At 45.3% G+C, this 25,474-nt stretch overlaps 1 protein-coding gene and 1 long non-coding RNA gene across 5 annotated transcripts in view; one reads left to right on the top strand and one right to left on the bottom strand.

Moving 5' to 3' along the window:
• Positions 1-2,162: 2,162 nt before the first annotated feature.
• Positions 2,163-25,474, top strand: part of ME3 (malic enzyme 3) — a 180,410-nt gene continuing 157,098 nt past the window's right edge. The window contains exons 1-2 of one of the 3 annotated variants that reach the window (XM_037142819.2): positions 2,163-2,330; positions 2,696-2,893. In XM_037142819.2, the coding sequence (XP_036998714.2) occupies positions 2,711-2,893 (183 nt within the window). In that variant the 5' untranslated portion in view covers positions 2,163-2,330; positions 2,696-2,710. Of the gene's footprint in view, positions 2,357-2,695; positions 2,894-25,474 lie in introns of those variants that run through there. The other 2 variants (XM_053670798.1, XM_053670799.1) reach the window with 2 other exon arrangements.
• Positions 5,392-9,446, bottom strand: LOC128628256 (uncharacterized). Of its 2 annotated transcripts, none has more exons than XR_008392574.1 (3): positions 9,373-9,429; positions 7,988-8,343; positions 5,392-7,875 (listed from the first exon to the last, which is right to left on the bottom strand). It is a non-coding gene; the product is annotated as an uncharacterized LOC128628256 (long non-coding RNA). The 2 variants fall into 2 exon arrangements; XR_008392573.1 differs by having other exon boundaries at positions 5,393-7,875; positions 7,988-8,796; positions 9,373-9,446.

The following is a 25,474-nucleotide window of genomic DNA, read 5'->3' as shown; positions in this document are numbered from 1 at the left end:
TGAACAGTTGGTTGTTGTCGGACCTTTGTATAGTTCAATTTTCTGTGGTTTGGTTGCATTTTATTTACAAAAACTTTGTTGTCTTTAAACTTGGTTGTGCGAGGAGGCACAATGTTTCCACCTACCTCCATCTTGGCCAGAAGTCTCTAGCTGAATTTTTTTTTAATATTTTCTTTATTTATTTTTCGAGAGAGGGGAAGGGAAGGAGAAAGAGAGGGAGAGAAACATCAATGTGTGGTTGCCTCTCATGTGTCCCCTGCCAGGAACTGGTCTGCAACCCAGGCATGTGCCCTGACTGGGAACCGAACCGCGAAACTCTGGTTTGCAGGCCCGCGCTCAATCCACTGAGCTACGCCAGCCAGGGCTCTAGCTGAATTTTAAATGACTTAAGTTACCTATGAAATATCCTCCAGGTGAGAGAGAGGTCATTGTATTCAGCCAAGACAGACTTATTCAACAAAGAGTTCTTGACAATTTGCTCTGTGCCAGGTACCAAAGCTGGAACACACACACACACACACACACACACACACACACACACAATCTCTATGCTCAGGATGTTTGTCAACTGGTAGGAAATATGGAAATGTAAGAACAGTGGTGAGAGCAAAGTATCAGTTAATATACTTGATTGCAAGCAACCAAAAATCTGACTCAAACTGGTAAGAGAAAAGATCATCTAAGGGCTTATGTAACTGTACAGTCTAAGAGTAAACCCCACTTAGGCATTTCAACCCTACTGAGTTAAAATCTCTGTGGAAAGGCCTAGAAATCTGTGTTTAGCCTCACCCCCCCACACACACTAGGTAATTTTGATTCTGTTTTGGAAAGCACTATTTTATATAAATCATTAGGGCTGCAACTTGAAAACTGGACTGGAAAGGGGAGAGACTGAAGGAGGAGACCATCCCTCCTGAGGGAGAGGCGGGGCTCCTGGCCCCAGACAGGGGCAGTCCCAAGCACCGTGGCATCTGCTTTGTACTTAGACCAGGGCCAGAGAGCACACACCCTGAAGGCTGCTTGCATGGGGAGGTTCGAAAGGACATCAATAGGGAATGATGCCATCTCTCTGGTACTCAGTTTGAGGATTTACATGCCCTGTGAAAGTGGCTGTCACTTCCCTTAATTCACCCAACAAATATTATTGTGCAACTATGTACCAAACAGGGAGTTAGGCAATGAGGGTACAGGGTTTTATAGGCAAAGAGCCTTTCCTCATGAAGCTCATATTTAAAGGAGAAGCAGACAATAAACCATTAGAAAAATGAGTTAATACTAGATGTGCTAAGTTCTTTGAAGGAAAAAAAAAACCCTTCACTATATAGTCCCTAATGGTGGCCAACACTGGATGAAGTGGAGGAACAGCCTTTGAGTTGGCAACTTAATAGAGATCTGAGACCACGAGCATTCCAAGTAGAGGCAATAACAAGTGCAAAGACCCTGAGCAGGGAGGGGCCTCAGTGGGTGGAAACACAGGAAGGAGCAAGTGTGGCTAAAACTCAGTGAGGAAAAGAGTGGAGTGAAGTGAATCTCAAAAGCTGCCAGGAGCCATGGTATGGGATAACCTGTTGGCAGCAAAAACTCGCGAATTTTATTCCACACACAATGAAATGTTTGCTTTAAAATGAATCATCTGGCTATGGTGGGTACAAAGAATTAGATTCGGGACTGGATGGACACAAAGTCTCTGTCTGGCCTCAGTGACCCATGGCAAGTTCCACAGGGTCCCTGGGAGCCTCTCAGCAGCTGTGGGTCCTGTGTCAATCAGCGCTGTCCTATAGCACTTTCAGCAAAGGTAGGCTGCTCCATACCTGTCCATTCCCACGGCCACTATGCGCAAGTGGCTCTTGAGGAACTGGATTTTTTATTTTATTCCACTTAAATTTTTAGAGCCGTGTGTGGCTAATGGCTGTTATACCGGAGAGCACAATGCAACACTGAGCACTGGGTGTCTGAGGATTTCCATTCCGAATCCCCCGGGCCAAGGCATCCCAAAATAGCGGAAGCGCCAGAGGGTATATTGATCTCCCAGGCGTTCAGCTTTAAGATGGAGTGGCTGAGGCGGGCAGCGTTCTGAGCTTCATTTTATCTCTAGGGATGTATGCGCACGTGGTTATGAGGAGCCCCACGCGCGTTCCCAGGGGAAGCTCCGCACTGTGAACAAAATTTCAGGGACCTCACTTTCTAGATTGCACCAGTCTCTCTTTGCCGCAGCCGCGGGCGCGGTCCAGCCATTGACAGAGGGAAACAAGGGCCCAAAGCGCCTAGCCTCGCCCCGCCTGCCGCCCCGCAGCGAGTCAGCGAATTCAGCAGCTTGGGGGGCCGCGCAGGTGCGCTGGAGAAGGAGGGGATCGAGGCAAGCTATCGAGCTGGGTCGCATGTTCAGGGATTCCTCGCTGCGCAGTCGCTTCTTCCCGGGGATGAGGGCGGGGGTGACGCGGCTGTCACCTGCACTGAATCTGCTTCCTGGGCTGGCTTTCGCTTTGCCTGGAGCTCTGCAAGGCCTGCGCACCGCAAGCCCTGAGAGCCTGGCAGGTGGCAGCCGAGGAGGGGCGGGGCTGGCGCCTTGAACCCCTGGCGACCCCGGGCCCTCTTCCGGAGGACAGGTTCGGGGTTCGGGCAAGGCACCCTGCAACGTGCGTGCGGCCTGCCTGGCCGGAAGGCGCCCCTGACCTTGGTTTTTCCCCGGTGCCAGGTCTGCTCAAGGACCATGGGCGCCGCGCTGGGCACGGGCCCGAGGCTGGCTCTCCTTCCCGGCCGTGCCTGCGGCACCGTCCCACGCTGGACACCCTCCGCACCTGCCCGCTGCAGCCACTCCAAGCCCGGCCCGGTGCGCCCTGTGCCCCTGAAGAAGAGAGGATACGATGTCACCAGGAACCCACATCTCAACAAGGTAACGGTCCTCGAAGGTAGGGTGGCACAAGCCGACATCCTCTGGCGGCAGAGGGCGGCGCCCCGCCTCCTGGTATCTTCCCAGGCGCCCTTCCAGCCATTTTCCATTTTTGCCTTGCAGTTTGGCTCCCCTCCACCCCCACCCCTCTTCTGCTTAGAAAGGAGCACAATATATACTGGGTTAAAGTCCTCGAGACTATTCTGACCTGATGTCAGATCTCTCCTTGATACGTACTAATTCTGCTGGTCTTGGGTAGTTCCTCTACCCTGTAACTCCAAGTTTCCTTATCTATATAAAAGAGACCAATTGTTTCAGGATTGTCGTGGGATTTAAAGAGAAAATGGAGATAGAGTTCTTTGTACAGTGTACCTGGCACCCAGTGAAAACAACTGTCAGAGGAAGTTATTATTCTGAGAAAAAGATTACTATGAAAGTAGGAACAAGAAAGTCTAGAACCATAGAATCTTTAGACTTTGAAGGGGCATCAGAGATCCTAATTCAAACCTCTCCTTTTACAAATGAGAAAATAAGACAAACAGAACTTGCCCAAGGTCACCAACTAGTTAGTTCTGGCAGCCCTGCAACTGGAGTCCAGATTTGGATCTCTGGTGCATTGGTCAAGTTCAGCCCGCTGCTAATGTGGTGCTTAAAGGCACACACATTTGTTTCTGGGAATGGAGTTTAGTATCACTGGTTCAAAGGACTGAGCTGAGAAAAACACGACAGTATTAAAACCCAGGAAGCAAGAGGCCTGGATTCTGATGCCTGTCACCTTACACCTTCTCACGTTAAATTTGTCTGAGGTTCGGTTTTCTCTACCTAAATGGGATGTTATGACAGACCCGCCATTTCTACCTCCTTTGGTTATTGTGACAATCAAATGAATTGCTGAATTTTATATAATACTTTAAATTACATAAAGCCCTTGATAAGTAAGTACTGCAAAATAAAAATTACAGTAACTTCTTTGCTTCAGGATTGTGAAATTCGAGTGAGGAAATGTGTGTGGAAAAGGTGTTTTTCAGAAATAGGAGCAGTTATGTAAATGCTAAGTACCGTGATTGTTTCCTGCAGAATTAATAGAAGAAAAGAAAAAGTCTTTTAAACTCTACCTATCATACTATCTCCCTGCCTTCCCCCCCAAAAGACAATGCATCCTTTGTATATTCCTACTTGGAAATATTTAAGGTGTTTTGTGAATTTGAATTTCTTTGGTAGCAAGTGTTAGAAAATAATTAGCTTAAGCAAACAAAATGTGCCTTTTAACTAAAAATATTTAGAATGGGGTTGCAGGCAAGGCTTGATCCAGCACGCATCTAGATGGCATCCCCAGGGATAAAAGGTGTTTTTTTTTTTGGCACTCTGTTCTGCTTCTACAGCTTCATCCTCAGGCCCTATCCAGTGGAGTCTTTCACCTCAGTGCTGCCATAGTTCAACACCTCCTATTCCACACCACCCAGGGACAGATGGGCACTTTCTCCTGGTAGATCTTGTGGAAAAAACATTTTCTCTGAAGCTTCAGAAAAATAATCCTTCTGATTCATGGACTCTGATTATATTCCCTTCCCATTCCCAAACTAAGCACCCTAACTTAAGCCAGTCAGGACCCACCGCAGAGTTAAAAATAGAATTTAAAGTTGGGCCACCCACACCAACTGTTTTAGAATAAAGGGGATGTGGTTCCCCTACAGTAAGACTGTGCTGTCATCAGAGGGAGGAGGAATGGACGCTGCAAGGCAAAACAATAAATTCCCACTATAGACTCCAATTGTTTTGACAGTAATTGCCTTAGAAGTACTGGCAATTACTAATCTGCGCTTACCATTTTGTGAAGAGTTAAAAAAAAAAGAAAGGATTGAAGTGCCTGGTTTTTGTGTTTTGTTTTATTCTTTTAGCCTTAGGCTTTTATGGCTCTCTAAAAGCACTCTTGCCCCATCCCTTTTTCCTTCTAAATAATATAAATGGGACATCATCTCTAAATCTAGGGGGCCTTACCTTTTCATGATGTTAATAAATTTTTGTATAGCCCTGAATTCAGTTGATGCCAGTCTGGAGGGAGGAGGGCGCCTAGGGTGATGCCAGAAGAGCCCGTTGCTGTCTCCATTCGCCCTTGGAGAGAGGGGATAATGGAGCAGCTGGGCTGCCTGGGAGCAGTGGGAGTGCCCTGCACGCCCACCGCAGTGCCGCCCTCTTGCTGTACTGCTGACCGCCAGCACCGAGTCTCCAAGGAAGGCTCGAACCTTCTGACCACCAGCCATATGGGGAGACTTGCTGAATTAAACAGAACAACCGAGTTTATCATTGAGAAAACAAGAGAAGGGCAGCTTTGAAACCAGTCCCTGCTATTTAATGGGTGGATCTGTGGGTGGTTTTTTTCCTGCAAGACGATGAGCTCCTCCAGGGCGGGGACTGGTTTCATGCATTTGTGTTCAGCAAGGGTAGTTCCTGAAGGATCTGGCATGGGTATGGACATGAAAATTAACACTACATTCTTAGAATATGGTCACTAGATTTGCATCCCACTTTTTGTTTAATCCTCATTGAAGACATGCTCATTGACTTTAGAGAGAAGGGGAGGGAGAGAGAGAAAGCGGGAAAGAAACATTGATGTACACACAAAGTCGTTGAGAACAGGAAATGCAACAATGACTTAAAACCCCATGGTATCTAAAAAGTTTTGTGGTCTTTAAATTTCTGTGTACTTTTGACTAGATTGAACATGGAGTAAAATGAACTGACAGTTTATCTCTTTCTCTTTTGCACCTTTTGCTGGAATGAAAAAACCTGTAACAAAAGAAGGGGGGAAATCAAACTTAAGAATCTAGACATATTTTATGCTAGACAATATGTCTTACAATTCTTTCTTCTGTTCAATGCAAGTGCTACAAGATGACAAACGTGTGCGTTTTAGGTAGATATATTTCATCATAAGGATGAAAAAGGCTATTTTTTCTACTTTCAATTTTTTTTTTACTGCTACTGCATAATTGTGTAAGTTATTCAGGAACAGATTTATAAGGTATATAAGTCTTACTGTGATCCAGGGGGACCAAGACTGATTCAGGTGCTCTAGTCAATTCTGGAATTTTCCCACTTGCTTGCATTTTAGCCATTTTAGGGAACTTATCTCTTTATAAGGTGCCAGGGTCATTCCAATTGATTGTGCAAAAATATCACATCCATTAACCAGATCTGTTCCAAACTTTCTGACAAAATTTTTGAAAAATGAATAAAATATATACTTTAAAAAAGAAAATAAAAGAAACACTGATGTGAAAGAGATACATCGATCAGTTCCCCCTCATATGCACCCCAGATGGGTTTGAACCTGCAGCCTAGGCATGAGCTCCAACCAGGGATCAAACTATAACCTTTTGGTTTATGGGATGACGCCCAGCCCACCGAGCCACACTGGTCAGGGCTGCATACCACTACTGACAGATCAGGAGAGACATTTAATATGAAGCTGGAGGGCAGAGGGTCATCAGGAGGTGGGCTTCTCTGAAAGAGGAAGAGCCACTGAACAGGCCATGCCTGGCTGATGTTGAGCAATGACAGAATCGGGTCCCAGCTTTGTCACTCTTGATCTGTGATGAGTCCCACGAACTCCTCAACCTGTGTCATCCTGCCACTGTGAGGATCATGGGTGATAGCCCCTGTGGAATCACCAGGAAAACTGTGAAATGCTGTGTATTAGATGAGCATGTGGACAACTCCCGGAATCGGAGCTGAAGGGGCCCTTAGACACTGCTCTAGCCTGGAACTGCTCAGACTACAGGCCACAAACTGTAGGATATAAACTTCATTTAGTGGGTCTAACCAGCATTTCTATTTTAAAGACATGGATTAAGATCATATAAAAACTAGTAAGTGTATTAAAGTTAATAAAAACAAGTATTATTTCAGATCAGCAGGTGAAGTGCCAATTTTCACTGTGGATTGTAATAAAAAATGTTTTTGGAAAGTGCCATTTCCACCCAACATCTTATTTTCAGGAGAAGAGATGGGCTGAGAAGGGCACATGGCCCCACGGAGATTGTCACGGGTTGCAGGGGTGGCAGAAGCAGCCCTCCTCTGGACTCCAAGTCCACCGGAGAGCAGTGGCAGTTCTCAGTCCATCTGCCTGGGCCGACTGGGCATATTCCTGATGACAGGCTGAAACTAGTTCCCTTCAGGAGTCTCGATTCTCTGAATGATACAAATTCACCAATACATCAACTTCTTCTGTTTCATTTTTTTTTACAAATGTTCTGCCTTTCTTCTAAAATGTATGTAATGACCTATTGTTCATATGGATTGTAGCAACAGAGTAAATCTTTGATTACATAATACAGGATATTAGCCATATTTTACCTAAAGTTAAATAGGCAATTACCAAGCCCACTTTATAGGGGTATTTTTCTAGGCTGGTATCATCCCCGTTCTATTATTGTAGGAAGTGAACCCTCCAAATGCTTCTGGCCCCAGTTTACCTGTCACCTCTTTCAGGAAGGGCTGTGCTGTTCCCCAGTCCCCACATTAGACATGAGTCCCCTGCTGTTGGTCTTTCCAGTTTGTGTTTCTTTCCTTCTGGCCCCAAGCACCCTGCTGTAGTGGCTGTTTAGTTCATCTTCCACACCGGACCCTGAGCATCTAAAGGACGGAGACAGTGTCTTGTCTGACTTGAGATGCTCAATAATATTTGCTCTTCAGTGATCTCAGTTTATGACCCCTTTCCTCTGAACTTCATTAACCATAATGCCACTACTTGACAGTTAGCCTAATGCTCTCGTTGCCTAGAGAAATGATTACAAATGGCCCATTTGGAGGAAATGCAATTACTTGAACCAGATCTTCTCAGACTTCAGGGTGTTTCACTGAAGGGATGTGTGATTTCCCAGAGTGTGTCAGCCGTCCCCTTTGACCCCCACTCAACAATTTTTGCCATAACATTCCACTGACTCTTCACTTGTACTTTTTATATCTCTTGGTCTTGATAAGTCCTGGAAAACAGGAATGAAGAGGGTGCTTAGTCAAGTCACTGTGATTAAGGACCTGCAAAGCACCACTGGTGACTGCCTCCCCGTGTGGACTTGATGGGTTTAGATCACTGACCCTGTGAGGCTTGGTGGCCAGTGCTACAAGGTTGGCTGCATCTCTGAGGCTATCCAGGTTTCAGCTCAATCCCTTGTATATTCAGTGGTACTTTATTAGACTCCCACACAGCTCCGATATGCCTTTGATTAAAGTATATGTTTTTGTTCGGTGCCAGCCTAGAACTTAATCTTGCCTCTTGCCTTTGGTGAGGGGGCTCCGTCATCACACACTTGGCTCATTGATCAATCAGGACATGAGGACTGGGTTGTGTGGAGAATTAGAAACTTGTGGGTGATGCTGTTTTTTGCCACAAAGGCACATAACATAATGTGTCTGCCCAAGACCTCTTCCTGATGTGATGTTGAATTGAGCATCTGTTCAAAAGAGAAGCAATGGATTATTAAGTAAACATTAGTTCCATAACCAGCAGTTGACTCTAGATTTCAGCCTCTTATGCCGTGGCTCAGGGCATTGAAGCTCAAATACTGTTGGGATATTTTGAGAGCAAACAAGCAGAGGCAGGCTGGACTTAAATCTTTTCCGGTCGAATACTGTCCTGGCTTCATGGAAGTGGTAACATTTGGTGTTAGTCCTTTGTGCTTGGAACAGCTAAAAGAATTTGTGTTAGGTTTAAAGTTCGGCAACTATAACAATGTGAACACCAAACACAGAGGCTCAGAAAGACAGAAGCATATTTCTATATTATAAACAAGTGTGGGTAGACAGTCACAGGTTGGTGTGTGGCTGGAGCTGTTGCTTTGACCTCCTTGGTGTGTATTCACACGTCATGGTTCAAGGTGGCTGCTCAAGCCTCTGCTGTTAATTCCCTACAAAAGCAAGTGACGGGAGAAATGCCTGTGAAGGTCACAAAGTAGACCTTGCAAATATCACTTCCACTCACATCCGGTTGGTCAGAACTTGGTCATGTACTACACCTTGTTGCAAGAAAACCTGGGAAATGTAACCTTTAACAGGGCACCCATGTATTTAGCTAAAAATTCTACACATTAAGGAGAGAATGGATATTGAACTGCCTCTAAATATTTGTGTGAAACTTTAATTATTTTTACTGTCAATTTTCCTCAGCCTTTCAAACCCACCAGTTTCTCCCCATTGCCACCACCACCAGCCATACTTGCTCCTTTATCATCTCACATCTAGATTATGCAGGAGCCTCTTCATTGGTATCCCACCCTCCAGTCCTGTTTCTTTTAACCGCTGCTCTGGGTCTGCGAACCACACCTGGAGAGGCTAAAACCTTGCACACGTACTTAACCAATCTCTTTCTTTCAGACCCCACATCTAATCCGCCAGATACTCCTGTAGCTCTATTTTCAGACTAGACCTGGAACCCAAGCCCTGCTCCCCACGAGGCTCACTCAGACCTGAGCTACAAACATTACCCTGCAGGGGCGACCACAGCAGCCTCCGAGCTGGTGTCCTGGCTTCCACCGGTGGTCTTCTTGTGTATTCTCCACACAACAGGCAGCACGACCTTTTAAAAACCAAGTTTGATCACGTCACTCTTCTGCCCAAAACGCTGCGAAGTCAGAGTCCTTACAGGGCCTTGCGTAACCTGACCCTCTCTGACCCCAGCTTTGCTACGCGTGTCAGCCTCACTCACTGTCCAAACCACTCTGGCCTGCTGGCTATTCCTCGCAGACTCCAAGACTACTCCTCCCTACAGTCTTTGCACTGGCTGTTTCCTCGTCCTAGAACATCTATCCTTTAAACAGCCATGTGGTTAACTTCCTCACCTTCTCACAGGTGTCTCACTTTCTCAGTGAGACTTATTCCGCCCACTGCACGTGAAGTTGCAAATAGACCTTTCAACCTTCTCGGTCGCCCTTAATACAGTCTGCTTTCCCCTCATAGTATTTCATACTTCCTAACATACTATTTAACTTCCTTACTTATTATGTCTCTTATTTGTTGTTCGTATTGATCACTATACTGTAAGCTCCTTTCAGGTGGGGATTTTTGTCTTTTTGCTCATTGTTGTAGCTGACATACTAAGAACAGGGGCTGACTCCCAGTTGGTGCTCTGTAAGTAGCTGTTGGATGAGTGAAGCATTCAGAGAGACATCCGCTGGGGCACCTTCCCCTCCTCCCTCCCCTTTTGCCCCAGAACCTCTCCTTGCCCAGTGCCCCCCTCTGTGATGCTGCATGCCAGGATCACCGCTGCCAGAGTGTGGATTAGCCTCATATCAGCCCTTGGTGTGCCCAGACGCCCCCTGTAGAGTGAAGATTAGAGGAGCACAGCTCAGAGATGTTCACACTTCATTATTTCCAGTTTTAGCAGCGTTAAGCCAAGCCCAGGGGAGAAAGAGGCCCTATTCATGAGACACGGGTGGTGACTTGGAACCAGAGATGGAAGAGGACATTCTTGAGGCACAGGAAAAAAACAAAGGCTATGTGGGGAGTGGACCAGAGGTGAGAGACCCCAGCATCTCCTACTTCCTAGGGCCCTGACCCTCTACTGTGAATCCTTGGAGGCCCCATCCTCACTCTGAGCCCCTCTGATTCCCCTGTCCTGAAGCACCCCTACTAAAGACAAGGATACCGTTTTGTGGACTAAGTGTGCCCCCTCTGTGTTTATGTTGAAGCCCCAGCCCCAATGTGATGGTGTTTGGAGGTGGGGCCTTTTGGAGGCAATTCAGTCCTGAGGGTGGAGCCCTCATGAGGGGATTAGTGCCTTATTGGGGACAGGACATAATTCCCATTGCAGGTTCCCTGTCTGCCACCTGAGAACATAGTGAGGAACTGGCCATCTTCAAGCCAGGAAGGCAGCCCTCACTGGGAACTGACTCGGCCAGCACCTTGCTCTTGGACTTCCAGCCTCAATAATTTCCTGCTCTTTAAGCCACTGAGTCTATGGTATTTTGTTGTAGCAGCCCAAGTGGACGAAGACACCATGTGAGGAAGCGCTTTACCTCCCCAGGGTCAGAAAATCGAGTTGCATAGCACTGAGGGAGCACTGAGGGAGATTTGCTTCTCCTGGAACCCGAGGTTGATGCTCAGAGAGTATTTCTCACAAACACGTTGTTATGAAGAGTTGAATTGATCTCCAAAGAAAGTATATTATGTGCGAGATTAGCATTTGTATGATGATTATGAAGATTTCAGAAACACTGACTGATGTTTATGAATACGTAATTCAAAATGCTAACTACTGAGTGAAGTCTGTAACCATGAGTGTCACTGTAAAAAGACTTGGAAGTAAGAACGTGAATGTGATTATGTTAGGGTAGTGGAATTATGGGCAATCTATTTTCTCTTTATAGAATTTTCTTTCATGTTCCTTCATCTATTTAGTTTTAGGTTACGGTTTCTGTTGGAAATTAATTTTCTAAAGCCAAGTAAATAAAATTCAGATCAGCTTTTGGAATCTGACCCTTCTGTTAACACAGGGGTGGCGTTCTCATCATGTGGAAATTCCTCTAAAATAATCTTATGTCAAGGTGTGTCTGCGTATAATTGATCTTGGAGAGGTGCTATGTTCAGACCCATGTAATGGAACATTAGTATAGGAACCTGCTGCCTGTTCTAAAAAGAACCGTCAACAACACCCAGGTATATAAATGGCAGCATGAAGGGCGGATCCCACACAGAAACAGGAGTTGTCCGACTCGGACTTGGGCCACTGGCATCTACGCCAGTCTGAGTCTGGGCTCTGTGTGGAGTCTCTGTGGGCACTTTTGCAGGTTCATCTTCAGTCTCCCTGTTTCCCATTTCTCTGGGTCTCCTTGGGCTTTTGTAGGCTCTGGGGGGTTATGGCTTTCTTTTAGTTCAAATTTTTGTCGTTTCTACCAAAGGTTTCTTTTATCGTCTACCTTCTTCTTTGCAAATGTCAGTCTCATAGTGAGGGGGAGAAAGGCCTTCTGACTTGTACAGCCATTGCAAAGAGGTCACTACCGTGCAGCACTTTTGTTTGCAAAGGCATGGTTGTAGTCAGCTTCCAAACCTTCACTTGGATGTGGAGAAAGCACGTTGGGAAATCCTTTGGGGTGGTGTCTGACCGCCTCTCTGGTGCAGAACACAAAAGATGTCCTATGATGCTGCGATGAAAATCTGAGGGCTGTCCTACGACTGGGGATGCTGAGGTCAGCGGTTAAAAGCATGCATTCATTCTGTACCCAAACGGTTGCCTAGCAGCCTGGTTAAAACACCAAAAGGACACAGTAAAGAGTAAAATGTACTTAGTCATTTGAGGAGAGGGATTTCTGATGGAAAGATCATCAGCTTTTGAGAAACTTGAATAAGAGAAAATCAAAGCCGCATTTGCTTTTAAAGTGTTACTGAAAGCTAGAGGGGACCACAGGCCGTAGCGTTGAATGATGAGCAACTTGAGAATATTATTTTTTGTGAGCATTTTGCCTCAGCTCTGTATTGTTATTTGATAGTAGGACCACATGAAGCTCATGGCACATCTGAAACATACTCCCCCATGGTGTGCGACTCTGGAGAAGGCAGTTTCTGTTCCTTCGTTGTGTTTTACTTGGTTCTTTCGCAAAAGAGAAAGAGGGAGCCAACACCTGCACGCGGCGGCCCCTCTTCTGAGTGACAGCTGTCTGGTGACCTCCCCAACAGGACAAAGGCTGCCGGTGCCCTCACTACGAAGGTGGAGCTGGGTCTCCTCCCCCAGGACACACCCCCCTTCCTCTACCATCTGAGGGAGGTGCTGAGGGTTCCAACTCAGATTCCTGTTATACTGGATTTCCTTCGGTGGCAGAATGCCTTATGGAGGCAATTCAAATAATAAGAGCTAGCGCTTTTTAGGACATACAGTGAAGAATTGTTCTAAACAATTTCTGTAATGTAACTAATTTCATATGATACCACAACCTCTTGAAGTATATAATGTTAGATTACAGATGAAAAGATCTGAGACACACGGAGATTAGCTACTTGCCCAAAGTTGTGCAGCTCATAGTGGCTGAGCTGAGTCATGAATCTGGGCCATGTGGTTTTAGGGCCCACATCCTAAGTCCCTATGCACTGTTGTCACTCTCTGCCTGCAAGTGCCCTCTGACTTGGTACTAGTGTAGGGAGTCTGATGTTCTGGGGCCTTGCTGGGTACTGGGAGGGACATTCCCTGCTGTCGCCCTCTGAAGGGCTATTGTCACGTCCTCAGGCTCTGTCAGAATCAGAATCTGGGAGCTGGAGGAAACTTCGAAGATCACAGGATGCCTTCTTTTCACCCTTTAAATATACGTAATTCTTCCAAGATGCATTTGTTTATCAAATTTATTCAAAAGACATTTGCTGAGTGCATATTGCACTTTAGGCACTGGAAACCAGAGGGTGAAAACAACACATTTTTTTGCCTTCAAGGAGCTTACATATAAGAGGAGTGGAGGTGGGGGCCAGTTAGTAAGCAGGCGCTTCGGTTCAGTGGGTCGGCCTACGGAAAGGAGCACCGGCAGGAACGCTACGGGGAGTGTGGGGGCGGGTGCAGAAACATTCCTTACGCAGGGCTCTGGGCGCTGACGCGGGTGGGAGAGGAGGACTTGGCAGATGAAGGCGGTGGAGGGGAAGCTGTCTAGATCAACCATGAAAGACAACAGCTTTTTCTCTGAGAACAGCCGCCTTTTGTGCTGGAATGTGCAGGAATTGAGCAGTAGACCTATACCTTATCATTGGCCACAGTTTCAGAGAACTAAACAATAGTACAAAACCTCTCATTCTATAGACAGAGTGAATGCTATAGCTCTAGTACTGTGACGTGCTCTGATTTTGTTCTTTTCCTTGTTTTTGTGTTGCACACCTTTAGCGGTGGCCATTCACATTAGGTGCTCAATAATTTTCAGCATGTTTGAGGGCTCAGCTCTCCAAGGACAATGCCACCACACTGCCTTCCTTGATCATGCCACACAGAAGTGACTCATTCAGCCTCAACACTCCTTTGGTGTTTAGCTTGTGTAGATGTGTTCTTTGCCACGTTTGGTCTTGGTGTAGATTTACAGTGTGGACATGTGTCTCCATTTCAATGCTTTCTATGAGCCAGGACCCTGTCATAGGCACTACGAGGCCAGTACAATGCCTTCTTCAGAGCAAATCCTCAAAAAAAATTAGTTACATGAATCCCTTTCACATTCCCTCCTGGACAAACCAGAAACCTCTGTGGTGAAGACCGCCAGTTCACCTCCTCATCTGCTTCTCTTCTATTTTGTATAAATCTCAGATCTAGTTAAATCTCTCCATGGAGCTTGGAGAGTTTTGAAAGCCAAGATGCAGCTTTTAACTTTGGTCCTATACATTTCGGGAATTCATTTCTTGAAGAGAGTTTTCTGCTCTGATGCTGTACCAACCAGGTGCACTTGACCCAAAGAAAAGCATCTTTATGATGAGAGCATTTATTCTCATCCTTGAGCCTACTTCAAAAACATTAGATTTAGACCTACTACAAGTAGCAACAGGTTAAAGGATTTTGGAGATGGAGGAAAGTATTCAGCTGGAATCAAATATGTAGCCCCCTCGACCCCCCAGGGGCGCAGCCCATGCCCAGGTGTTGGGCAGCAGAGCACACTGGCTACAGTCTAGGGGTTTGGAGTCAGAAAACCCCAAGTTCTAATTCCAGCTCTTCATTCACTAGACTTGGGATCTTTGGAAGGCCACTATATTTCTCTAAGCCTCAGTTTCCTCATATGTAAATGGGACTGATGATAAAATATACCTACTTCACAGGGTGCTATGACGATGGATGTATGTAAAGCACATTATAAGTGCTCAATTAATTCTCAGCTGGTCCACATCTCCAAAGATTTTGCTCCTTTCCTAACACAGTGTGAGGCCCTGTGTGGGCTGTAAAAGTCACAGACATGGGAGGGTTGAGACCTGGTCCTTGCCCTCTGGCAGCATTCAGTCTGGAAGGAGACAGGGGGGACCTAGGAATCCAAAGTCATTCTCCATGGGCATGAACACATCCCATTTAGGCAGAGACTTGATAAGAGAGGAGTGATTCAGGGAAGAAGCAGGTTAGCTGGAGGCTTCAGTGATAATTTCTCCATACTTGATAGAGTTTAAGGATAATTTAGACTTTCATCTGAAAGATACTTAAATAAAAATGTCACTAGCAGCAGCAAACTCTAGTGTCATTCGAAGAGCTGGTATTTTTGGAAGTTGAAGCTAGTGTTGAAGGGAGTGGCTGCCAGTCATACCCTGCGGGAATCTCAGGGTTTTGGCACACTCTAAACAAGGTTTTTAAAAGTAATGCTGAAAAACATACCCAAATTTAACCGAATCTGTTTCTCTCTCTCTCTCCATCATCTGTCTATCTATCTGTCATCACGATGACATTTCTAATTTCACTGTAGCAAAACAGCAAGACAAGAGAATGTGTACTATGGTAGTTTAGCAAAAATGTTAAAATGTTGCTGTAAACTCAGGTAAACAGGGCCTGATTGGGCCTACTTCACCCAGCAAGGAGCTTAAGATAGTCCTACAATCTCCGTATACTCTGCCATGGGTAATTCAAAAATACTTGCATGCATACATTTTAAATGAGCATGACTGCTCTGTTAGAACTCAGAATGAGCATACCCCAAGAGGCCATTATGGAATCATCTTGTCCGGCCTTTTGCCTTTGGGCAGATAATATCCTACATGTCACCACCCTTTTACAGATAAGGTTTCAGCAGCCCGGAGAGATACCATGTCCTGCCCAGGAATTAAGTTGTGGAGGCTGATGCTGGCCCTTATTGGGTGGTGTTCGTCTCCTAGACCCACTGCCTTTGAAAGGTAGCACTTTGCTTGTCATTCTGAAAGAGTACCTGAGTCAGCCCCAGTGGACCATCAGAGGGCCTCTGAATCTCGTAGAAAGGGTGTGCTTTGGTCCTGAACAGTGCTGCACGCTGCAGCCCCGCACAGCTGCCAGCTCAGCCCCTGCTGTCACTCCTGTGCGTCTGTTTCTGATGAATGGCCCTGCTCCTGACGCCCAGCTTCGGTTCAGCTTTTCTATTTTTTCTCTGCAGTAACATGATCTAGAAGACAGTCTACAAACCATTTGACAGCAAGCTCAGCCTTCACATCATACTCTCCCTTCTTATCTCCTTTATTTTTGGTCTCTTCCAGCCCATAATTACTTGTTTTGACTGGTGAAATCACTTCAGGTCCCAGGACACTGAATAGCAATGCAGTTGCCACCTGATAAAGCTGACGTAAAGATAGGTGGTGTACAGAAAAACCTATTAACAGCCATTTTTAGAAAGAGACAGTGCAATCTGCCCGTCAGAGCTGAAAGATTTGCCCTGTTCTCACACTCCATGAGCTGGCAGCAGCTTCTCCTCCTGTGTGAGATGCCTCTGCCTCACCACGCCTGTGGGAGATGGTGGCACGGGTGCCGGTGGGGCACCCGCCAGGGGCTGTGGGGAGGGAGGGCCCTGCCTGCAGTGAGCAGACTCGGCGGTGGGCTGCAGGCTCTCGAGTAGTCTCAGCTTTAGTTAACTGAGCTGTTCAATCTTCAGTGACCTTCCACCAGTCCACCAGACAGAGTCAGCTGCCTCCACTGGGGTGCATAATTGCTATAATAATAACGTTAGAAATAACAGTAAAACTTATATAATGCCTACAATGCCAGGGTCTATTACATGAATTATTCCCAAGCAGAGAAACACTTGTAGAGAATGTAAACTTTGTCCACTGTTCTCTTTGTCTTGTTTCCACGACCTCCTCCTCCTTACAGATTTCTTTACAAGATATCCTGAGGGTTTTTGTAGTAACAATAGGCTTCCTAAGCCTGCCAACCAAAGTGGGCCTTTTCACCTTAGAGTTCTGATTTCTGCCCTGGATCTCATCTCTTCTTTACTTACTTCCTTACTGCCTTCCTATCCATCTATCCATCCATCCATCCATCCATCCATCCATCCATCCATCCATCCATCAGCCTGTTCATTTACCCTCCATCCATCCAGCCATCAAATATTTACTGAGCATCTACTTTCTACCCAGCACTGTTAGGTGTTGGGAATAACGTAGTAAACATGACAGCTACGATCCTTCTCCTTACTGAGTATATAATCTAGTGAGGAAGACAGTAAGTAAACAAAATTATACAGATGGTTATTAGTGGTAGAGAAGAAATGCACAGTACGGTGTGAGAGAATAACCAAGAGTCTACTTCAGTTATAAGGGAAGACCTCTTAAGAGCTGATGCTTGAGAAGAGACCTAGAGAGAGAGGAGCCAGCCAGAAGAAAAGCCCTGTGAGGGTGGTTCAGGTAGAGAGAGCAGCACATGCGGAGCCTGGCTCTAAGCAAGGACACGATCTGATATATGTTAATGGAAGATCTCTCTGGTTTCCATGTGAAGAACAGAGTGCAGGGGCGAGAGTGGAAGCAGGGAGACTAGTCAGAGGCTCCTGCAGCAACGGGAGAAGGTGTACGAGAAGGTGGTGGCTGGGATGTGGAAGGTGTCAGGGCATAAGAGAGAAGGGCTGGATTGGAAACAGAGTTTGAAGGCTGAATGTGTCTTTCCTTCAGATTCAGGATTTGGTCTGTATTTCCCCCTGCCATGACTTGTATCCTTCAAACAGGGACTGCCAGTGTTTGTTTTAATTAATCTCTTTCTTCAGCATACCTCGTCATAATAAGAAAACAGAATGTTTTGTTTTACCTTTGGCTCTTATGATGTGCTTTCCAATTGGTCATCTGATTTGATCCCCACAAAAGCCTTGTGAAGCAGGCATCATTACCTTTGTTTTTGTGGGGGACTCTAGGGCTTCCCTGACGGTGAGGGGCAGCAGCAATACTCAATCCAGACTTCCTGGGACCATTCACTAGTTTATCCAACAAACATCTGTTGAGCACCTACTGAATTCCAATTACTCTTCTAGGTTTGAGAAACAGAATTGAATCAGTCGTGGTTCTTTGCTTGCAAGGAAATTAAGAGTTTAGAGAAAGAGACAGACTTGCAAGATTATAAATGTAATGCAGTAGAATAGGTTTTAATTATATTAAAAGTTGATTATTAATAATATCCAAGTAAGTTTTTTCTTGGTGGAAATGAAAAAAAGGGTGAGATTTCTTAAAGTGGGTAACCTATGATTCTTATATTAAATTGCATAATGTGTTGCATAAAGAAATAGGAAAATCTGCCCTGACTGGTGTGGCTCAGTGGATTGAGTGCTGGCCTTTGAACCAAAGGGCTGCTGGTTCCCAGTCAGCGCACATGCCTGGGTTGTGGGCCAGATCCCCAGTAGGGAGGGCAGGAGAGGCAACCACACATTGATGTTTTCCTCCCTCTCTTTCTCCCTCCCTTCCCTCTCTAAAAATAAATAAATAAAATCTTTGAAAAAAGAAACAGGAAAATCATTCTGACCTCTCTCCTGAGATAACCACTTATTTTCCTCAGTGTGTCAGTGCTAAGACTTAGAAGATATAGAGAGATTCCCTGAGCAAACACGTTGGGAAAAGATGTCCCAAGCAAATATAGCAAAATTGTACAGTATACGAGAAACCCTGGGTGATTCTGAAGGAGGGCAGATTGTGTGGGGTGATGGGCTGAGGAGCAAGGCAGGGGTCAGATGTGGGTGGGAGTCTGGGGCTGCTCTTTGCCTGGATGCAGAGTGTGACCTTAGTCCTAAAGGTGAAGGGGAACATTGGAACGCGATACTGTGGGATTTGAGCTATAGATAGACCACTCTGGCTCCAGGGAGAACAAGATCAGATTCAGGGAAACTCGTTAAGAAGGAATTCAGTTACCATAGGAGCGATAAGGAGGACCTGATATGGCCAATGGTGCAGTGGACAAAGATGTGCTAAGTAAGCCAGACTGTGTCCCGGGATTCCTTGGGCTCTATAGTAACAGCAATAGGAGTTCAGATTTATTGTCAATATTAAAAAAAACCTTATGGAATCCTTATATTTATCCATCATAAATTTACACAGCTTAACGAGGACCCTTTATCTTTGCCTAGAATTAAACAAAGTACAACTATTAACATTGTTTCTCTCATGCAGGTATCAGAAGTTCTTCTTGGAAGTTAGATGTGTCTTAAACATTGGAAAATAGATTAATAATTAAAAATATAAGATTTTTTAAAGACATGAAATTCCTTAAGAAGTACTTTGGGACTGGTGAAAATGTGAGGATTGGAGCTGTCTTTATTTTAAGTGTTTCATTGTGAATATTGGTGTCATTGGGCTTTATCTAACTAGCCGTTCTTATTCTGGTTCTGTCTGCACAAAGCCACCCTGGTATTAATCTTATCTCGCAGAGTGGAGAGAAGGCACCGGCACACTGAGAATGGGGTCGTATTAGCTGGCGTTTTTGTCATAAAGAAGACATCTGTTGTGCAGCCTCCCATGCCATAACTGGCATCATCGCCCTCATGGCAAAGCTGTAATGAGGCTGTTTTAACCTATAGGAGCTCGAGGGACTTCTTTCTTCTGTGTCCTCCTTCAGTCCCCTGGAAAAACAATAATTCTTTCTATTGAAAATACAAAGAATGTTCATAGTTTAGAAAGTATATTTTCTAGATGAGAATTTTCTCCCTTTGGGTTTTTTTCTCCCTTTCCTCTCTCTCTCTCTCTCTCTCTCTCTCTCTCTCTCTCTCTTTATGAGAAGACTTAGTTGGAATAGTAACAAGAACTAGAACTTCATGCAATGTGAACCTCTCATGAATTTGGCCCACCGCAGGCAAGTGCTGTCATTTTCTCCACTGGACTCAATTTAAGCTCGACTTTCTCTTAGCTGAGTCCTGGCTTGTCTTATGAAGCATGACTCCTGGAGAAGGAAAACAGAAACTCAGAGCTTGTAGGAATGATTTTCTTGGCCAGTTCAACCCAGTATCAGCCACTTGTCTAGGTAGAAAGCTATTTCAATTTTTTTAAAGGTGAAGTTTTACTAGCGCCAGTAGCGAGAATGCCATAGTAAGCACACTCTTGTTTTTCATATATTTTTGGTGTTATCTGGACAAGATCATGTCACATGATATAGTCTAGTCATGAAGCTACTGACATCATAAAAAGTCTGATAATAAAAACAAATTTTTCAGAGTGCCCATTCTCAGGAAGCTAGGTCTTATAGAATTATGAAAAATTCTGGTTTTACACCATGGGTTTCCCAAGTCTTTGATCTTACGTAAATTACTCTGTGTAGTAAAAGTGCAGTGGTCATCTTTAATTCACACCCTCCTCAAAGGAGTAAAGTTTCATAATGCATCTTAACATTATAAACATGTTATAATATTGGGGCTCCAAAGGATACCTGTAAACACATTTGCAAACATTTAGCTGATGGTTTATAGATCTGAGGGACCCTTAGGTGTCTATAGTCTGTGGGCGGACTATATTTATTTTATTGCTTTCGCCTCTGAAGTGTAGTTTCCATTAGCCCACTTAGGAAGTGCTACATTAGCATCTTTGGTTAAATAACCTTTCCTGAGGTACTCTCCTTTGGTTCTTGTGTTTTAGTTCTATCTGTCATAAACTGTTGTTGCTTTTACTGTTGCTTTCTAGTTTTTCTTAGCAAGTGAGTGAGAAGACTTTTCTCCAACTTTCTTTCTTTCTACTTAGTGTCAGGATATGATATTTAGCCCATTAAAGTTGTATAAGGATTACTAAAATTTGTAATTCACTTGAATATATGTTATACATTCATTCTTATGAGATGTACTAATGTGTCCCTTTCATTGACCCCATGGAGAGAGTGACAAGATTATGTGTGCTTAACTGGCTCCTCAATTGTTCAACATGATGATGTAATCCTCTTGGAGCTGGGGGTCACAGACATTTTCTTCCACATTTCTCTCTATCAGGACTCACTGCCCAAGTCTGGAGGAGATGGAGAAAAGGTGATGTCCTAGAGATGAGATCCTGGGGCTGAAAGGAAGGGATGATTCCTGAAATCTCAATGATGGAAACACCAAACCCAGGAGAGGAGAACAACTGAATGGGGAAATGGGCAGTGATGGGGGTCAGTGAAGAATTGGATTGTGTATCACATTGAAGAATATAATTAAAGGTATAACATGGCAGATAGGAAGGGAAGTGAAGGGAGAGCATTAAGATTCAGGTCTGCAAGAGGCTAGGTGAGATCATTCAAGATCAGAACAAATGACCGCTGGGTACCTGCAGAGAATTACTGTTTTGGTGGGTCTTGGCACCTCTTAAAGAGGTAACTCGGCCCCTTAAGAAAACCTGAGTGGGCTGGACGGCTGCAGCCTGCCCCGTCAGTGCCAGGGGCCTGTGTCCTTTGAGCACTTGGTGGTTACATGTTAAAGCTATTGTCCCAAACACAGGGATCACAGACACTCACTTCTGCAGACCACGGCAGTTGCCCTATTTTGCTGTAGCTTGAAGGATATCAGGGCCCCTGAGGTTCAATGAAATAGGACCCGGAGGCCCTCTAGCTTGGGAAACTCCATACTGTATTTCCTCACTGTGGCGGCCTCAAGTGCTAGAAGTTATTATGCTCCATGGGTCTCCACCAAGCCTGAACTCCCTGTTGCAGGACCCAATGTACCAGAAGATATGGTAGGAGTCTGGCCGGGGCACCCAAAGGATCGCCATGCAGCCTTGATTTTGTTGTCTCTTCTTTCTATATCAGGGACTTCTAGATGGCCACCGCTTAGCTGTACCCCTTTCTTCCTGGTAGTGGAATGGTGGAAGCTAGTGGCTGAGGTTTGGCCTTGACACCAAACGTCATTTCTGACCTCATGTCCACTCTCTCCTCCTCATAGTAAATGTTTGGGTCCTATGCCCAGAGGTAGGTTCTGATTCCCATTGGCTCCACTCAATCAGTTCTCTCCCACCTCCCACTAACCACACCTGCCCTCAGGCACCTGGTGGCGCCAAGCATAGTTAGAGGACCATGCCCCAACTGTCTTCCCATCTTAGAGGTCATACGATGTTTAGAGCAAAGCTACATTTATAGCTTAATTTGAAAGAATGTTCATGTTTCTTTCACTTTGAAATTCTCTGCTTTAACATGGAGCTTCATCTTTATTCCACTGAGTATCTCAGTTTATAGAAAATAGAGAGTATTTCTGTTCAAGACATCATTGAGATCAGCAAAAATAAATTTATGGAGTCTTTTTTTTCCTTTAAGAGAATACTAGGTTTGAATCCAAACCCAGGAGAAAACTCAGGATTCTAGGACAGAAATCACCAGAGAGGGGTGTCCTTCGAGACCTTTTTATAAGAACAATCCTTTACATACTGATACGGAGCTAGGATATACACTTTGTGCCAGCAGGAATCAGTCATGGCAATGTGTGGGGGATATGTTTATCCTTGGGGTAAATATTTGGGTGGGAAGTTTGTGTTTCAAGACGCTGAGCATGAATTGTAAATAAAACCATTTTGCTGTTATTTAATCACTTCTTATTTTCTTACTGGATCTTGTAGAAGCAGATTATGTACATTAGGGAGACTCAGCTTGTTCATTTTCATTGAGTAAATCTGCTAGAGGAAAAGGTACTTCAGCTCCTCTTTAGACTCTGGTGAGAGCAGAACCTCATTACTGGGACAAGAAAACAAGAACAATAAACTTTTGCAGGAAACCACTAATGCCTGAGACAAGAAATCTTAGCCTGATATAGTGAGAAGAACATAGGCCAGGGAGAAAGGAGATTTCTCCTTAAATATAGACTGAGTGGACCCCATTCTCAGCTGTGGGACCTGGGGAAGTGATCCACACCCATCTCCGAGCTTCTGTTTCTGGACATTGGAGGTGATGTCTTCCAAGGCTCCTTCCATCCTAACAGTCTCTGGATGTAAGAAATGTGTCCCTGGCTGGGTGGCTCAGTTGGTTGGAGGGTTGTCCCATACACCGAAAGGTTGTAGGTTCAATTACGAGTTGGGGCACATACCTAGGTTGCAGGTTTGATCCCTGGTCGGGGTGCATACAGGTGGCAACCCATCAATGTTTGTCTCTCGCATGGATGTTTCGATGTTTCTCCCCCTCTCCCCCCGCCCCTTCCTTTTTCTCTAAAATCAATGAACATGTCCTCAGGTGAGGATTTAAAAAAAAAAAGGAAAGAAAGAAATGAGCATTGTGAGGGCGACTTCCTCAAGAGCTGTCAGCCAGCTCTGGAGGTGCAGCTGTTCACATTTCCCTTAGGGGACAAGCGAGGGAGTGAGTACAAGGGAAGAAGCTCAGGCTGTGGAATTCAGGGGGCATGGGTTTGCACCCTGCCCCTGCCACTTGCTGGCTGTGTGATCTTGAGAAGGCTACTTGACCTTTCTTTTCTGCAGTCTCCTGTCTATGTACTGAGGATAACAATTCCAATCTCCAAGGTCATTTTGAGGAATAAAGAGATAATATTTGTATGTCTAAAGTGCTTGCTTAACCAGGTGCCCAACATGGTAGGCAAGCAGTAAATGCTAGTTAGTCCCTGCCTTTATACCAGTGTTGACATCACGTTAGTAAGAGCTCCAGAGATTTGAAAAATAGTGTCATGCACCCGAGCCCTACTCTCCACAATCGCTTCTGTCTTTTTTCCAGTAAGAGCTTTTAGTTTAACAAAGGCAGATTAAATAGTACATTTCCTTCAGTGAGTGCTGTGGGTTGTGATTTTTTTCCTCCTGTTTATAAAAATCAGTCGTGGAAGCTGCTCTCTGTTTCCCCCGGTAGCTGTCATTGCCACGTTAATGTGATTGCAGAAACCCATGCAGCTGCCGGCCGTCCTTCTGCACAGCCCTGGGTGAGCTGTGTGTGTCCGGCCGCGCAGTGCTCTCTGTGCTTACACCTCTGGGGAGGAAGTTTCCAGGACCACAGCCTCACAGGCAGTGTTTAATCACCTCAAACTCTGGTGTTTGAGGTTAGTCTGGAAATGAAAGGCCATTTGGGTTTACCACAGCGGAGAAGGAAGAGGATAGGGTATATTTGAGGTAACCCCAGGAGAGGCAGCCAGGCCTGGGGTTTCCTGTGGGAGCTGGAAGCCAGGTGTGATTCATGCCGAAGTGTGTCAGTAGAGGCAGAACCAGCTAGTTTAGTGTGCCTGCATGTGTGTGTGCCTGTGTGTGCACCCATAGTTCAATATCACATGTTATCTCACCTGGTATTTCTGTAGCCTCTTTATTTCCTCAGCTCCAGTTTCTCCTACTTCCAGTCCAACTTCTACTCCAACCTCCACCAGATAACATTTAAAAACTATGGACACTCCCCTTCTTAAAAAGCTTTGTGGCTTCCTTGCACCAATACCACCAAATTCAGACTCCTTAGCACCAGGTCCAAGGCCCTTCTTGAGGGGATTCTCAGCGCATCCCAGTGTCTGTCATTACGGGCACTCTTAGCTCTGACAGCTCCAATGTCACTTCCTCGGGAGATCCTCCCCGACAGGTCCAGACCAAATATAGGCTTTTTCCATCGTGTCTCCGTGTTTATGCCACTGCCATGGTTCTTATCACACTTCTGTGATGGTTTGTTTTTTTACCTCACCCGCTGTAATAGGATCCTCCACAGACAGCGTCTCTTCTATCCAGGTTTTGTAGCCTGAAGAGCCTGGTGATGCCTCATAATATTTGTCGATTGAACGTGCTCATGAAGATGCATTAAATGTGCATGAATAAACTTTAGTTATGGATAAGATGCAGACACTGTTGGTCTTGAAATCCAAGACTGGAGACAGACACCATTCATGATTTGCTCATTTGGACTTCATTTTCTACGTCCTTTATTCCTTATGTAGATACAAGAGCAAACAGCAAATCCTTTGACACACAAAACTTTAGCTTCTCGTTTCCTCCGTCAATCCACTCCTACTGTCTCACAACGTCTGAAAGCCTATTTTGGACCCCACTCAGCCACTTCCCAGCTGCTGTGTAACTACGAGCAAGGCACTTAAGGAAAATCAGAAACTAATGTTTTAAGGGGCACCTTCACGTACCTTTCTCATTTAGTCTCCACAACACCCTTTGAGGTAGTCATTTACCAATTCTTTCATTTTTTAGGATGAAGAAACTGAGAATCTGAGAAGTTAAGTAACTTGCCCAAGATCACGGACACAGCAAACAGAAAAGCCAGAGTACAGCTCTGGTTCTCAGACTTGTGTGTGTTCTCCTTGACCGCTTTGTTCTCCCTGAATCTCAGTTTCCCGTCTGCACTGTCACAGGATTGTTGGGGGTCACGGGACCAACGGTGGCTATGCAAGTGCTCGGCAGGCTGCCCCGTGTTCCTGGGTGTGGGAGTGTTGTCACTCTGGCCTGTCACCAGGATGATGCGCCCCTCCCCACCCCAAACCCAGTGCTGGCTCAGGGGTCAGGCATGGCCCAGCCACTGCTCTCTGGCCCAGGCCCTGACCTTGGTCCCTGCCTTTACGATTGTTAACTTCACGCCAGGCAGCATCCTAAAAGCACTTCACAGTCATTATCTCATTCAGTGCTTCATAAAAACCCTAAGAAGCAAATACCATAAAACCATAATTAGTTCCATTTTATAGGTAAGAAAAACGAAGGTGCAGAGAATTTAATAGATATTCTTAAAGATTTATAGGGAATTAAACCCTGAAAGTTTCTGGGCAGACCTCCCTCAGCCTGCCTCCCCCACCAACACTTGTAACCAGC

The sequence above is a fragment of the Artibeus jamaicensis genome, unplaced genomic scaffold, assembly GCF_021234435.1.
Source record: "Artibeus jamaicensis isolate MK-2021 breed Jamaican fruit bat unplaced genomic scaffold, CSHL_Jam_final contig_64, whole genome shotgun sequence".
NCBI lineage: Eukaryota > Metazoa > Chordata > Mammalia > Chiroptera > Phyllostomidae > Artibeus > Artibeus jamaicensis.
This window is presented reverse-complemented; position numbering and strand designations above follow the sequence as displayed.